General features: G+C 30.6%; 1 protein-coding gene across 1 annotated transcript in view; it reads left to right on the top strand.

The window, feature by feature from the left end:
• Gprk2 (G protein-coupled receptor kinase 2) overlaps nucleotides 1–16,282 on the top strand; it is a 142,414-nt gene that overhangs the window by 90,255 nt on the left and 35,877 nt on the right. The window contains exons 8-9 of the mRNA XM_075354696.1: nucleotides 1,853–2,027; nucleotides 6,887–7,002. Coding sequence (XP_075210811.1) covers nucleotides 1,853–2,027; nucleotides 6,887–7,002 — 291 coding nt within the window. The remainder of the gene's footprint in view (nucleotides 1–1,852; nucleotides 2,028–6,886; nucleotides 7,003–16,282) is intronic.

Here is a 16,282-nt window from a genome sequence, read left to right as displayed (position 1 = left end):
GCTTATCAGGTGTTCATTAATTGCAATACATTGTTTTTCTTTTTAATATTAGTGTTATGTTTAACAGTGCTGGGGGTCATGTTAAGTTTGATATAATTTAAATATGTCAGTGGGGTACATCAAATCGATGGGAGTATCGATTGATACCCCATAAAGTCATTCTGATGAAAGGAGATGGAACCTGCTACTTTTATTCTCTTTCCTATCTACAGAGAATAATACTAAAGTACTGTGTAGAGTACAATACTAAAGTACTGAATAGAGAGGTGTGCGAAACAATCATAACTTATCTCGCTGATAATTGAAATGATTCTTATTCATCTCATGATGAAAACAGTGAAAATTATTCAAGTTCCACCAATTACATACGGGAGTTAGAGACTGGTAAACTGCATTTTTATTTCAAGTGTATCACAATAATCAATTTTACACAAAATTTGGTTCAGCTGTTCACCCAGTGAAAAGATTATGTTTTACTGGGCATATTTCCTAAGGTGCCTACTTCTCAAATAGACTATCCAAACTTATTAGCTTCATTGAAGGCCAAAAAAAGTTCTAAAAACTGTTTTGCTAGATATATAGACTTTACAAGACAAAAACAAATTAGGCAAGCTTTGAAAAAATGCGTGCAAAGTAATCCCACAGTAAATAAAACAGCAGTAGCCAATATCAACAGAAACACCCAGAAGTGAACAGAGCAGAGTTGATAAATACCAACAAAAATATCTGGAAATTCATCTAGTAGCAGCAGCCACATACCGACAGTCTCATTCAAAGTACACAGATGCACAGGATCAATATGAGAAAAATAATCCTGGAAAACTATCATTATGTTGCTTCCCCTCATTGAAAAATAAGGTTATCTCAGGTTTGACTTATGATCCTGATATGACTTATGAAAACAACGGCACTATGAGTTATACAACTGTCAATATTGTAATGCTGTGAAGTGGAAAATGAGATGCCTGGCATGTACTATAGTTATGACAAAGTCCATTTCATGCCTATGGAACGTCCACTAGAATTTCTGTATAATTTGCTTATTAGTGACCATTCAGAACACCATGAAAAGTCTATGAAAATTAGTAGTTAAATATTTTAGCACATGTTGTCAACCTAAGTGACACCAACTGTGTAATGTTTCTTAAGCTACATTCATTGTATGTATTGGTTAAAAGGGGTGTGTATTATTATTTCCTGATCTTTCAGATTTTTTTTTAGTGATTCTCTACAATAGAATGACCTTTCAGATTTCAAATTATTGCTTTTATATAAAGTAACAAATTAACATCTTTCTGATTGTATTTTAGTATTCATCTTAAAGCTGTATGTGGTTGATTTAGATTGTTATTTTTGTAATCAAACACACTTCTAAAGAATTTGAAATTTTCCTTCTGAATCCTAAAAGTGATTGGATTTAAAAATATCTGCTGACATATAAGTTGGATTTTTTTTATGATGTAAGATCTTTAATAATACTTTCTCTCTTTTTTCTTTCATTTTTCCATTTAGCCTCTTGAGCAACCATACTTCAGAGGATGAATGAGGATGATATGTATGAATGTAAGTGAAATGTAGTCTTGTACAGTCTCAGAACCATTCTTTAGATGCATGGTAAATTGAAACCCAACCTCCAAAGAACATCAGTATCCTGATCTAGTATTCAAATTCATTTAAAAGTAACTTCCTTTACTAGGATTTGAACCTTAAAACTCTCTACTTCAAAATCAGTCGATTTGCGATGATGAGTTAGCCTGGTGGGCTGTCTTTAATATTACTGCATTTAGATTACTTTTCTTTATTCCAAGTGAACAAAGATTGAGATTGAAATTTAAAAAAAAAAACGTTTTAGGTATTGTGTGGATTAGAACATCTTCATTATCAAGGGCTTGTGTACAGAGATTGTAAACCAGAGAATATTCTGTTGGATGATACGGGTCATGTCCGAATATCCGATCTTGGCCTTGCTGTAGAAATACCAGAAGATGAAATGGTTCGTGGCAGAGTTGGAACTGTTGGATATATGGGTAATTATTACATGTTTATTGTACTTGTAAAAGTAGTTATTTTAAAAAGATTTAAAAAACGTTTGTCATATTCAGGGTATTGTACAAGACTTGTTTTTAAGGTATGGTCCATTTTGAATTTGCCCCCTATATGTGTGTTGTAAACAGATGGCACTTGAATATCAGCACTTATATAGCTCAGTTATGTGAATCGATAGTCAGCTGTTTTCAATAGTAGTTTAGTCATTTTTTTCTTAATTGTTTATATTCATCCATTTATAATGAGTGCTAAAATTCATGCTCAACAGGTGTGAAGTACTTCAAGATTTTTGATGGAAAAAAACAGTCTTGCAGCTGAAATTCAATGGCAAATTTGTGACATTTACAGGCCAAATATTATGAGTGATACTAAAGAGACAGTGGTGTCATTCATTTTGAGAAGAGTGAATGAACGTGCATTATAAAGAACATAACGACCGAGCTTCTATAATAACTGTAGATTCAACTGAAAAAGTTGACGAAAATATTTGAAAAACTAGCACTTAACCATGTCATAATTGTCTTTGATGTTTTATGATCTTTGACTGGAAAATTGGGCTATAAAAAATTGTGTGCCAAATGGGTGTCGAAGATGTTAACCAACACATACAAGAAAAACAGCTTGCTTTAGTGCATGAATTTTTGTGATGTTATAAAAATGGAGGTGATAAATTGTTTGATCACATTTTTTCCAGAGATGAAATCTGGATTTCACTTATTCAAACATCGAAACAAAGCAACACCAATGCAATGGCAGTATTAACATGTTCACCACAGAATTATTTTAATTGCATTTTACCGAGTGCTATCCTGGCCCCTGGAGAATGGAACCTACCTTGCATTTAGTGCAGCTGGGTTTGACTGAAAACTCACCTCAGTGTGGCTGCTTTTTTTTTCTATAACGTGATTTTTTCAATTCTATAAAATGTTAAAGCAACAAATAAGCCATCTTAAAGGTTTTTTGTAAATATTTACCTTTCAGTCGCCGGCTGTATGAAACGCACTGTGGTTACGACACCTTAATTAGTTGCGATTCCTACCTCTGGGGTAAAGATGCATTAACTATTTAATTTAAGCTTTTTTATAAATTATGAACGCCAAATAATTTGGTTATTTCCTATTTGTTGTCAAGATTATTTGTTTGAATAATAATCAGTATCTGGTTAGGCCTAATGGTAAAAAAAATTCTTATGGTTCTGATTAATAAATTGCATAATTGCTTATTTCTGCAATTGTCAGTGGCCATACACACTGACAATATTTATTCTGTTATATCTCTGACAGAAAAATTATTAAACATGAAAATTGCATACTGTGGTACCTTGCGAAGTAGTAGAAAAGTACCCCAAAGAAATGAGACAATTGAAATTAAAACGTGGGGAAATCTTCGGTCTAGAAAAGAAAAAAATTAAAGCCATAAAGTGGCAAGACAAATGGCCTTGTATTGATGTTCACAACAGTGTATTCCGATGACACAAAATTAGTTAACACAGGAAAGACCAACAGAAAAGGTGAACCAGTGAAGAAACCAAGTTATGTTATTCATTATAATAGAGCAAAAAATGGAGTACAGAGTGACCAGATGTCGTCCTACCATTCCATTTTGCGTAAGAGTGCAAAGGGGTATTCCATTTTAATTCAACAAATTTTCAAAAATTTTATTGCATTACTATGATTTGATTTTAATGATATGAGGTATATGATAACTACCCACCTTGTAGTGGCCAAAAAATATTTTTTTTACATTTAAAAAAAATTTCTTGAGTAATAGACTATTTTCTAAGTTGCAAACAGATAAAAACAGCCATTTTCGTCACTTTTTCCTTGAGCTGTAGCATTCTTATTTTACATTGTACAGAGGGTCAAAAAAGGCATTTTGGAAAGAGTAAAGATGGAACTTCATCTTAGTGTACTCAAAATTCATTTTGTTACATAACCAAATCTTATGTTTACTGAAGTTACGTTTACAATTTTTTTTTTTTTTTTTTTTTAAATTTTGGGCCCAAAATAAAAAAATGAAGGGTTTAAGGTAACAGGTCTGTTTTTTACCTTTTAACTCTTTGGTACTAGTAGTATGTATAAAAAAAAAATTGGACTGTTACTGAGTAAATTCTTATTTACTGCTTATTCTATTTTCTATTCTGTTGTATTTTTAACACAATATTTATTTTATTCTATATTTTTCACATGGCCTCATTTAACTGGTTTTCTAATCTTTAATTAAAAGAGTAAGTGGTAAATATGTTTTTTAATGCTATAGGATTGCATGTTATTATGGCTGGAACTGATGACATTAAAAAAAATTATTGTTTATTTCCCTTTGTGGGGATCCATTTATGTCAGTTTCATCCTTGGTCTTATTATATACACCATGTATAATTTTTACTTTTTGTAATTACAAAAAAAAATGTTATTACTATTAAGGCCATTTTTAGGCAAAAACCTGCCTGGTTTGATTCATGCTTTAAAACTAAAAAAAAAAATTCATATGAATTTCTAAGCTCTTTATTTTAGAATCTGATGTTTTTCTTTTGAAAAATAAATACAATTCATTGAAAATAATTTGTCTTTTAGTCTTTAATACTTTTCTTTTAATAAAAAAAATACAATTTTTCCTTCACTTTTCAGTTAATGGTAAATATTTTCTTATCTTAATTTTTCCTGTTGTTAGATATGTATTCTGCTTACCTTATGAATAGTTTAGTGAAAACATTAAACATTGATTTTTTTTCAAATTTAGGTGTTTTTTTTTTTTTTTATTAAATTCATGTCTTCAAGTCCTTTTATTCAGTTAAAACGTAAATAATATCCAGTTCTTTTTAGAATAAAATTTTGATATTTTAATTTCTTCATCCGACTTAATTTCATTAATTTTTTACTGTAAATTAATTTAAAAAGACATCAACATTTGTAAAAGGAGTTTTTCTGGTAAGATATGAATTTTTGTAAATCATGAACTTAAGAAGAATGAGAAAGACATTCTTAAAAATGCCTATTTTGACTACATCCGTTTAAGTTATAAAACTTTATACTTTTATAAAAAAGTATATAACAGTGACAGAGATGAAGTGTTATTGTAAAATGTGATCAAATAAAGCTCAAAATTAAAGGAGGCTCTTTTGATGAATTTGAACATAGAAGAAATCTTATAAGAGGTTGTATTGGGTTACATATTAAGGCATCTGGAACCAGTTAATTTGAAAATGTAGAAATATAATATGCTTGCTTCCATTAAGCATTAAAATTGTAATGGAAGATTACTATATTTAATGAATAAAAAAAAAAATTGAAAGATACAAATTGAATATTTTTTGAGATCCAACTATTTTAAATTTAATATTCATAGTGTGAACCTTTTTAATAAACATTTAAGTTAAAGTTAAGATTTTAAATAAGAAAAGAAAGTAAGTCAAAACAGGCAAATGGCTGAAAAAAATATTAGTTACACATTCAGAAGAAATTATTTATTTACCTTATACATTCTTTTTACTTTTCAGCTATTATTCACTAATTTGTTCATTTTAATGATGATAGCTTAAAAAGTTGGAAAAAGATCTTTGCCATTTTTGAAAATTAGATTTAGATTTTCATCAGATGAAGAGTTAGAAGATTGCCTAAGTGATTGTCAATTTCAGCTGCAGTCTGGGCTCTTAGTGCAACCTCTGGATAATAAATGAAGCCCCAGACTAATTCTTAGGCAGTTCTTTGAAGAATTGATCTTCAGGAGGAAGGTCAAGGTAATTTACCATCTTGTCCGTGACACTCTTTGCTTATGTTAGAACAAAGAGTGCTACAGATTCATTGTGCTATTACTATATCAATAGTGAATATTTGTCAGCAATTGTGCTGAAAGTCTGAAGGTATTTTTGTTCATTTGTAAGTCTGAGGATGACAACTACATTTTAGATGTATCAATTTTTTGTAGATTCCAGCAAGACTATGTTTTAATTATTCTCATATGTTATGTGTAGTGACGTCCTTTAATAATTTTTATGGGACTTCATATTACATTGCTTATCACTGATTTGGCTGATTTTAGATGTTATTTTTATTTTGGTTTGTGATTGTATATTACTCATTATATATAATAGTCGAGACAGATTAAAAAAATGTGCCAAGTCATTTTAGTAATTCATTTTTTCTTTTTAAATATTAGTTTTTCATTTTCCCCAAAATGTAATTAATCCTTATAAAAAACTAGTTTTCTGTTAGAGATTCTGTTTCCTTACTGACTCCCCGTGACAGAACAAGTAATGTCTATGATTTCTTATAGAAGTTGCTGTGTAAAAATCCCAGGCTTGGCATTTTTATCACACTAAAAAATTCATCTCATCTTTGTAAAAAAATAAAAAAATTAATATAGTAAAGTGTTTGTAATTGGGCATAAGCTTGTAATCGCTAAAAGAATGAATAATAAGTTAGCATTTCTGAAAGTACGACAGAAAATATACACTATGTAAACTTTTTCTTTTTAATGTTTATCTATCAGTTTTTCCCTCTATTTATTACACAGAATGATTCTTACTAAGCCCCAAATTTTTTCATTAATAATGATCATGTTATTTGCCCCTTACTTCTTTTATTTATTGTATTATACCTTTCAACATATTTCTTCACATAGCTACTGCTTATGCATATTTATGCCATAGTTTTGCACGGATTACTGCTTTTCCTTACTGTTTCCAACTGTTGTAAAGATTACTCTCCTCAACTGTTATATCAGCTGTTGTTATGATTTTCTTGTTTTACATCCATGTAAATACTGAATTACGAAATTACAACACTGTAATTGGAATATTTATTATTTATCTGAATTGTGTGCATGTCTGTTTTATGTTCAGCTCCTGAAGTTATTGACAATGAGAAATACACATTCAGTCCTGACTGGTTCAGTTTTGGATGTCTAATATATGAAATGATTGAAGGGCAGGCACCTTTTAGAGCCAGAAAAGAAAAGGTAAACTTGAGACCACTTTCTTAAAGTTCAAGGAATTGAGATTTTAAAATTGTGATTAATCAGTGTTATTCTCTTTTAATTTACCTTGTTATCTTTCTCTTTTCTTTTATACAAAAATCAAATGTGAAGTAATTTTTCATTGTTGTTTTATTTTTATAGCTTACTTATTAATTAGATATATTTCTCAAACAAGATCTAAGGAGTGCTTACATTCTGATTTATACTGGAATTATTGCATGTGTAAGATGTTTATTCATAATACTCTTTGTAATAATATTCACTAGATTTAAGCTTATTTGTCTTAATCATTTTCTTTCATTGTAGATAAATCTTTAATTTATATTAATGTGAATTAGAATTTATGTTAACATATTGTTTTCTAATATTTTAGATATCAGAATCAGTGATTAAATTTTTTTTTGTGCTTCCTTGTTTGGTGCAAAAATTAAATAATTTTACATTCAATTCATTAAAGCCTTTTCTCTCCACAATGTAGATCAAATGTTTAACTACCTGCTCATAAAGTGTGCATGCCATCTGATTGAAAGTTTTATCATGTTTTCTCTTCACATACTTGTATAAAAAGCTTTTTAAATATTTTATAATTATGTTTTATTAGATGATCTCACTTTGTATTTTGCTAAACAGGTGTTAACTTCTGTGACGATACCATTCCACTATCCCATTTCATTTTGTGCTATTCTGTATCACCTTCAGCATCCAGCATGTAAACAGTTTCCAATAGTTAAATTTTTCAGACACAATTCATGAAGACATGAATATGAAATTTTCTAAAAAATGCATAGAAAGTTATGTTACAGTGAATTGCTTCTGCTTTCTAATCTTCTCTTCTACTACTGCACATACCTAATTTATCATTTTACATCAAAACAGTCACCTACTCCATTATCTTCACACACATTTTTGCAGCTTTCATTAAAACGTCACCACCACTTCTCTAGCATTGAATCACTCATTACATATGCTCCATATCAAAAATTTGACTGTGAATTTCAACCAGTTAGTGTTCCTTGCAATCAAGAAATGATTCACGGCTGAATTTCACATGTAGCAGGTCCCTGAATTTGTTTGATTTGATTTACACACTATGAAGTGTAAGTACACACAAATGTAAAGAAATGGCACTACTGTCTTCCAAACAAATTAACAACCTTGACACCATTATGTTGATGGTGCTATAGCAGTAGTATTTAAAAATGAAATTCCCTCACTGGATAATCCTTAACAGTAACTAAAATTAGAAGTTTTGGAATTAAGATGATAATTACAGATGTGCTCTCTTTTGACATTAAATTAATACATAATCAGATAAAAAGAAAAATGAATTAAAAAAGGAAAAACCTCATTATGAGCGTAACCTCCAGGTTGGCAAGAAATAAAAAGGATATCACTTCTAATAATTATTAATGAAATAATTTATTTCTTTTTTTAATGGCATATTTATGTTTCAGTATTAATAAAAGATCTGATGTGGGCACCACATGACTTCCTTGTCAGCTATTAAATTACATATACATATTTTTTTCAAAATGAAAAGTACATAAAATTTTATTTCATTAATACCTGAAGTTTTTTAATTTTTTTTTATTATTATTGAATTATTTTTTATCGTAAAAAACTTTTTTTACAGAGGTTAATAATTATTAATAAATCATTATATTTAAATTGAAAAAAAAACTTTAAAAAAAGGAGATGAAGTCTGATTTGAGCCGATGTGCCTTCCCCCCTTCTAAGATCCAAATATTTCATTAATTAAAATTTTGTTTCACAATAACTCTGGAACCAATGAAAATAAGTACCACTTACGATACATCATTGAAAAGCTTACTGCAGTTAAGAAAAAGGTCAAAATCCAATTTTTTTGGATTTTGGGCTTTTTTGGACACTTTTGGTTCAGTCGATTGCAATCAAAAAGGGAGGTGCACAACTAGATGTTACAACAGTCCTAAATGCAAAATGTTAACATCCTACCTTAATCATTTTTGAATTATGCGAGATTCATACGTATGTACATACATACATACATGCATACAGACGTCAGGCAAGAACTAGTCAAAATGGATTCAGATATGGTCAAAATGCATATTTTCATTGGGATCTGAAAACCAAAATTTTACAAGAAAGTGGTTTCTTACTGCCTTGTACAAAGTAAAGGAAGTATTGTGATAGCGAAACATTTCAGTTTTCATATTTCAACGGAAATATCCATTTTGACCATCACTGAATCCATTTTGACCAGTTTCAGCGTGACGTATATACATACATATGTATTAATGTATGTGCGTATGTATCTCACACAACTCAAAAACTATTAGCTGTAGGATGTTGAAATTTTGGATTTAGCACTGTTGTAACACCTAGTTGTGCACCCCCCCCCCCCCCTTTTTGATTGCAATCGAAATAAAATAAAAACTTTATGAAATATTTGGATCGCACATTGGTTCAAATCAGACTTCATCTCCTTTTGTTTTTTAACTTTTTTTTTTTTTAATTTAAATATATTGATTTAATAATTATTAACCTGTGATTATAAAAAAAGTTTTACAATAAATAATAATTCATTGATAATAAAAAAAATGAAAAAAATTATTAGTGAAATAAAATTAGAAGTAAAATAAAAATAATAGATTTAGTGAAGTATCGGATTATTTAATATTAATTGAAAATTACAGTTTAGAATCGTATTATATTTTGATTATCTTAACAAATTTTTATAAAAATTGTATATTTATTTTTAAAAAATCATTTTATTTAATTATTTGACAGAAAAATAAAATACATTTTTGAATTGTATTAAATTTAAAGTGATTGTTGAAAACTTTTTTTACTTGTGCATAATATACACAAGATTTGTGGTGTGTATTTCAGATTTATGGTGCGTCATATAAATAAAAGTTAATAATAATTAAACTATTCCGTTTAGTAAACTCCTGTATACTGGTTACAAATATTAATTTTGACCTTACAGTGTAGAATAATCAGTTTTTATTATTGGATTATTTGGTAAACAATTTATTTAAAGAGTAATCAAGGGACTTTTACTCTAACCTAATATTTTAGGTAAGATTGTTGAATTAATAATTGTATAAATATTTGATGTTAATAAAATGAAATAAATTTTAATGAAGTACAGCAAAAATGTGTATATGTATTTAATAGACGTACAAGGAAGTTATGTGGTGACCACATTGGATTTTTTTTAATCAAAAAAATGTATAAAATTTGTTATCAATAAAAATATATATATATATATATATATATATATATATATTACTCATTACTTGTACTTAACGTTTTAATCCATCCCTAAAATTATCCATTTACTCAATCTTCCTCATTAAAAAAAAAATGATTTTCTTGTTCTCCATAATACTTTCCAAACCAATAATACCAAATTCTCCCTGCTATCCCACAGTTCTCCCAAACATGCACAATGTCCTCCTCCTCTCTGTTGATACAAATGGAGTAGTATATTCTCTTCACCATTTCCCATGTTGGGATAATATTCAATGCCAAATAGCCCTTCTTTGTTTCAAAAAATAATATTCATAAAATCTGTTATTATTATTTATAATAAACCTTTCTATTCTTAAGTCCAGGTTTAATTTTGAGTAGATGGAATAATGTTAGGCCTGAATGATTATCTCTGAAGATCCAAATCTCTCTATAGTGTTGTGCACCCCAACAACCACAACACTAGTGAGAGATTTACTGTTATTGTTATATTCTAATTCAAACTCAACATTTTATCCAGAATTCCTAGTTATATCATTCCAGTTCTAGCACCAGTTAACATTACTGTTAACTGAAGAAATTACTTTCAGTTTTCTCAAAATTTTTAGCAATGTTATCTGGAAGTGCTAATGCTATTAAACATAAATCAAGGTACATTCTTACTGCCAGATGAGAGGCAAGGTTAGATTTAGTCTCTAAATTCAAGACTTAATTTGTGCACTTCAGAACCCAACCACTTTTTAAAAAAAAAAATCTTTACAAACTTTTCTATCTTTTCCCTTCTGTTATACCCCTGAACTTGTACTCCATATAAAACAATAGAGCTACACTATGGCTCTTTTTAACAAATTAGACACATCGTTCTTTAAAAAGGATTTTTACTCATGCTGTTTATGGCATGGTTAACCACCACTACTGCTTTTTCCTTAAACTTGGCCATTAATATCAAGGCGTTAAGAAGTACCCTAAATATTTATAACTATTAACTACCTCTTTCACCACATCGTCTTTCAGTTGCCTTCCACATTCTTGCACATCTAAACATTAATATCATCTACTAACTTAAATTTATCAGCATAGAGCATTTAAGTTCCTGTTCCAAAGTTTCATCCATTCCATCATATAGATCATTTAGATACAAGGCAATTAACAACCGATAGAGAAAATAGTCTAGCCTCAGTCCAGAAGATATTGGAAAGGAGTTGGGTCACTCCAAGCTGTATATTCCATAGAAACATTGAAATATGGCTATAAATTGATAGAAACTTATAGAATACGGTTTGTGCCGAAACTCGTTTCTATTCTCTGCATCAGAAGTACTGTTACCTCCATTTATGCAATTTTAGAAACTACTCAATTGTTGCCATACCAACTTTGTATTCAATTTTGTTGAAAACCAACTTTGTATTCAATTTTGTTGAAAACCAACTTTGTATTCAAAGACATCCTTTTAAATATGAGGCATGTTTTTAAAATAAGGTCTGTTTTTGAATCACCAACTGTTTATACACAGTATAAACAGGTGGTGATTGTGTAGCTGAGTTACGTCAATCAATAGTCAGCTGTTAACAATAGTTTAGTCATTTTTTTTTGTGTTCACCCATTTATAATGACTGCTACAGTTCATGATCCTCAGCAGTGTGAAGTACAAGGTAGTTTGATTTTTTATAGAAATATCAATTCTGTGGCCGAAATTCTCAGGGAAAATTTGTAGCATTTATGGGCCAAATATTATGAGTGATACTAAAGTAAAACACTACTGCTATTCATTTCAAGAAGGGCAAACAAATGTTCACAGTGAAAAATAGCTGCCAGCCAGTGTGATAATGGATGATTTGATAGAAAAAGTTAGCAAAAAAATTTGAGAACCTGCACTTCACCATGTTACAATTGTCTTTGATGTTTCACGATCATTGATTTTTAAGTTTTGATGAAAATTTGGGCTTTAAAAATTTTTTGCCAGATAGGTACCAAATATGTTAACCAGAACATGCAGGGAAAAATCGTGCTGTACAGCATGAATGTTTGTAGCATTATGAAAATGAAGGTGATGAATTGCAGACCTGGATTTCTTATTCAAACATTGAGATAAAGCAGCAGTCATTGCGATGACGGTATTCATTATCTCTTTGGCTGAAGAAGTTTAAACAAGAGATTTTATGAAGAAGTTTATGGTTACTGTTTTTTGGGACAAAAAGATGTCTTGCTTGTCAAATTTAGTGATCGTGGAACAACTGTGAATGCCGATACATATTGAAAAATGTTTAAAAATCTTATAAAAAACATATGATGTAGTACTATAAAAAATAAATTATGCGGGATGCTATACTGCAGGATTTTGTTTTTGCATGATCATTCCAAACCTCAGGTAGCAAATCAGACCCTGAAGCTCCCAGCGATTATTTCTTTTTCATCACTTTAAATGATTGCTTGCATCATAAAAGTTTGACAATGTCGACGAATTGAAAAATGGTGTTACTGCTTGGTTTGAGTTACTGTCAATGTAATTTCTTGAAGAAAGAATTAAGAAGCTTGTGAAACAAGAAAAACTCATTGAAGTTGAAGGCAGCTGTGTAGAAAAATAGTAAATAAATTTAGTTCTTATCCATAAGTAATAAAGTTTGTTCATATTTTTCAGTTTTTATTTCAAAATGAACCTTATTTCATAAACATGAATCTTAATTTCAACAGAACATTTAAAAATGAATCTCCTTATACTTACCCACATCATCTGGACCCCTTTTTATACAAAAGAAGTATAATAGATTTCTTATAGGAAATTTGTACAATCCCTGTTTTCATAATTAAATTAAACAACAACTGAATCTAAGAATTCACTGGGAACTTCCTTGTAAATTTCTAAGAGTTTGTGTCTAAGCCAGAGGTTGTACTGCTTTAGCTGATGTCACCACTAATCATAGTCGTTCTTGTCTGCTATGTAGGGAATACATGAGCAGCAACACTAACTTAAATCACTACTAGATAATTGCAAAGACTACACCCCAGCCAGTACATTACAATTCCCCAATTTTTTCTTGGGGTCAGCCAGTAGAGTTACAAAGTCTTTTTCACTAGATAATTGCTCACTAAAATTTGCAATCCCTTACTTTAATACTAAATAAATTTTAAATTATTATTATATTTTATGTCCGCATAGGATCACTTTAGTCAGTCCATTATCCAAGTCCCTTCAATGGAACTGTTTCAGCCGTGCGATCCTCCCATACTTTTTCATATGTTTTGATCTTTGTGCCCTTTCCAGAGTTGAAAATGTTCGTGTTAGTAGTATTTTTTTGTGAGTGTGAAGCGACTGTTTTTGTTCTTGATTTTCTTGTTTAATTCTATCTTATCTATGGTGTCTACTGGTGCAAGGCCAATTTCCTTCAGATCCTCTCTTATTTCTCTGATCCATCTGCATCCTGTCTTGGTGTTTTTCGAGTCAAGATTGTACTGTACTACCTGTTTCAGAAATCTTGAATCTTGCATCCTCGTGATATGTCCAAAGAATTGTAATCTCCTCTTACATATGGTTTCAGTGATGGGCTCTAACTCTTTATACACAACTTTGTTGGGCACAATCCAATCCGCCACTGCCCGTCTTTCTGGTACTTTTTATTGATGCAGTTTCTTCCAATTTTTATAACTGTGTTGTAGTGTCTTATATTTGCATTTATTGATAGATGTTTTTTATTGTAAGTGTACCAGGTTAAAATTTGAGCCTTAGCTAGTTTGTTACTTTTTATTTGGATCGAGGTTTTTTCGTTTAAATTGTTTGTTCAGTTTCTCCAAAGTATTTAAATTGGGTTTCTATTTTGATTTTATTACCATTTATGTTTACTTTTTTTTAATCGCATTGGTTTTTGGGGGATAATTTCTGTCTTTTTGAATGAAATTTTGAGGCCAGTTTTATTTGCAGTGTTTTGAAGTTCTAATATTTGTGATTTAGATTTGTCGTTGTCATTTGTTAGCAGTGCCATGTCGCCGGCGAAACCAAGACTGTTTGTTTTAATTTTTCGGCCTATTTTTACATTTGGGAACATTTTTTGACCAATTTCCTCATTACCACTTCTAGAGCGCAGTTGAATAATAGTGGTGAGAACCCATCATCTTGGCACAGTCCTGTTTTGATCTCAAATGGTTCCAAGAGCTCACCTCTGAATTTTACCTTTGACTTAGTGATTGTGAGGGTCAGTTTTATCATGTTTACTAATTTGATATGTAGTTTGAAGTATTATAGAATTTTTAGAAGGGATTCTCTGTGGATGCAGTAATAAGCTTTCTTGAAATCTACAATTGTTATCACCATGTCTGTTTCTTTTTCAGTATTAGACTTCTTTTATTGTGGGAGGGTAGATGTTTTCTGGTGGTGTTGGAAGTTTAGGAATTCTGTCGTTTCTTCCCAATTTAGGAGTTTGATTAAATATTTAACTAGGATTTCCATGTTGTTTTGGCCAGTTTACTGTTTTCATACTTTATTACTAGGGTTGGGGGTTCATATTTTTAGAGCTGATATTTGAAGGTTTTGTTCTAGTCTCTTGACTGTTTTTTATTCAATTCTTCTTGTGTTGATTTCAGTGTGTCTTTATGGTTGCATTTTTATTCTCTTTAGGATTCAGGTGGTTTCGTTTCTTTGTTTTACTAGATTTTAAACGATGTTTCTGATTTTTTGGATTAGTGAAGTAACCATGCTTGATGTATTTTTTCTACTGTTTCTTCATATTCACTGTTTCACCAGTGATGGTTTTATAGGATTTTATTGGGGCTAATTCTTCTGCGATTTGTTTAAGGTTGTTGACTAGATCTTGAAGTTTATCCATGATTGTTTTTTTTTCAGTTTCTTTTTGGTAATTTTCATTCTTGATTATTTGGGTAGGGTCTGTTTTTCTTTTATAGTGGCTTGGTTTTGTTGCGTTGGTTTTGTTGCGGAGGACTTTTACATTGTAGATCTTTTTGTGGTGGTGTTTGTCCATGAAGACATGTTATAGTTGCCATTCTCCTTTAGTGTGGTCTGGGTGTTTCCAGGTTTTGAGTTTTGATGTTTCCTCATGAAATATGTGGATTTTGAGATTAGATTGTGGTTTCTGCAGAAATCTGTCCATTTTTGTTTGTTTTCTTTTGGGTGGGCCATTTTCTGATGATTTCATCGTATCTTCTTTCTTTGCCTATTTGAGCGTTGAAGTCTCCAATTAATTGTTAACATGGTTTTTGGATATGTTATTTATAGTCAGCTCGGTAGATCCCAAAATGTTTCTGTTTCTTTATGGTCTTCTGGAGAGTTATTTTTATTACTAGTGATAGTATTTTTATTACGGAGTGCATGGGCGTTTATTATAGTGTAGATTTTATTAGATGCTTTTAGAGCGATTGTTGAGATTCTTGGGAAGTGTAACTTGAATTCTTGTATGGAGTTTATTATTTTGAGCTGACTAAATAGCCTGTTCCAAACTGGAACATTTTTCTTCACTCTCTTCCCAGGTACACCTTTGTAGAGTCTTTGAGATTCCATGGCATCTTGGTTTGTGTTTCTTATTTCCTGCAGACCCATACTGAGAATTTTGTTTGTCTATTAGGCCAATCTTATTATTTTTAGGCTACTGGTCTACATAAGCGAGTTTACATTGTGTGGAAATGTAGGTGATTTACTTTGGTTTGATTTTGGATTTTTCTTGTTTGTGTGTGTAGTTTTGGGGCATTTCAATTCTTCCGACTGCATGTTATCTTGTAAGTGACAGCCCACTGTATTCGTATGCTGCCTTCTCTGAACTCTAGTGTTGCATGGTTCAGCCAGTGGAGTATTTCTTAAAAGATCTTTCACAGTTGACTGTCAAGGGGTCACCTGTGGTGGGACTACATCTCAAGTTACAACTCTAAATGTGATCTAGCAAGGTGTGATTTGGTGATAAATGAAGCTGTGAAGTTTGTTTAGATTCAGTTCACCAGACAGATTTCTCCTGTTTGTTTTGGATGTATCCAGGTGCACCTCAAGGAGCCTCAGTCCACTTTTGTTAAGTTGTTATTTTGGAGA

Source organism: Lycorma delicatula, chromosome 1 (genome assembly GCF_047948215.1).
Source record: "Lycorma delicatula isolate Av1 chromosome 1, ASM4794821v1, whole genome shotgun sequence".
Classification (NCBI taxonomy): Eukaryota; Metazoa; Arthropoda; class Insecta; order Hemiptera; family Fulgoridae; genus Lycorma; species Lycorma delicatula.
This window is presented reverse-complemented; position numbering and strand designations above follow the sequence as displayed.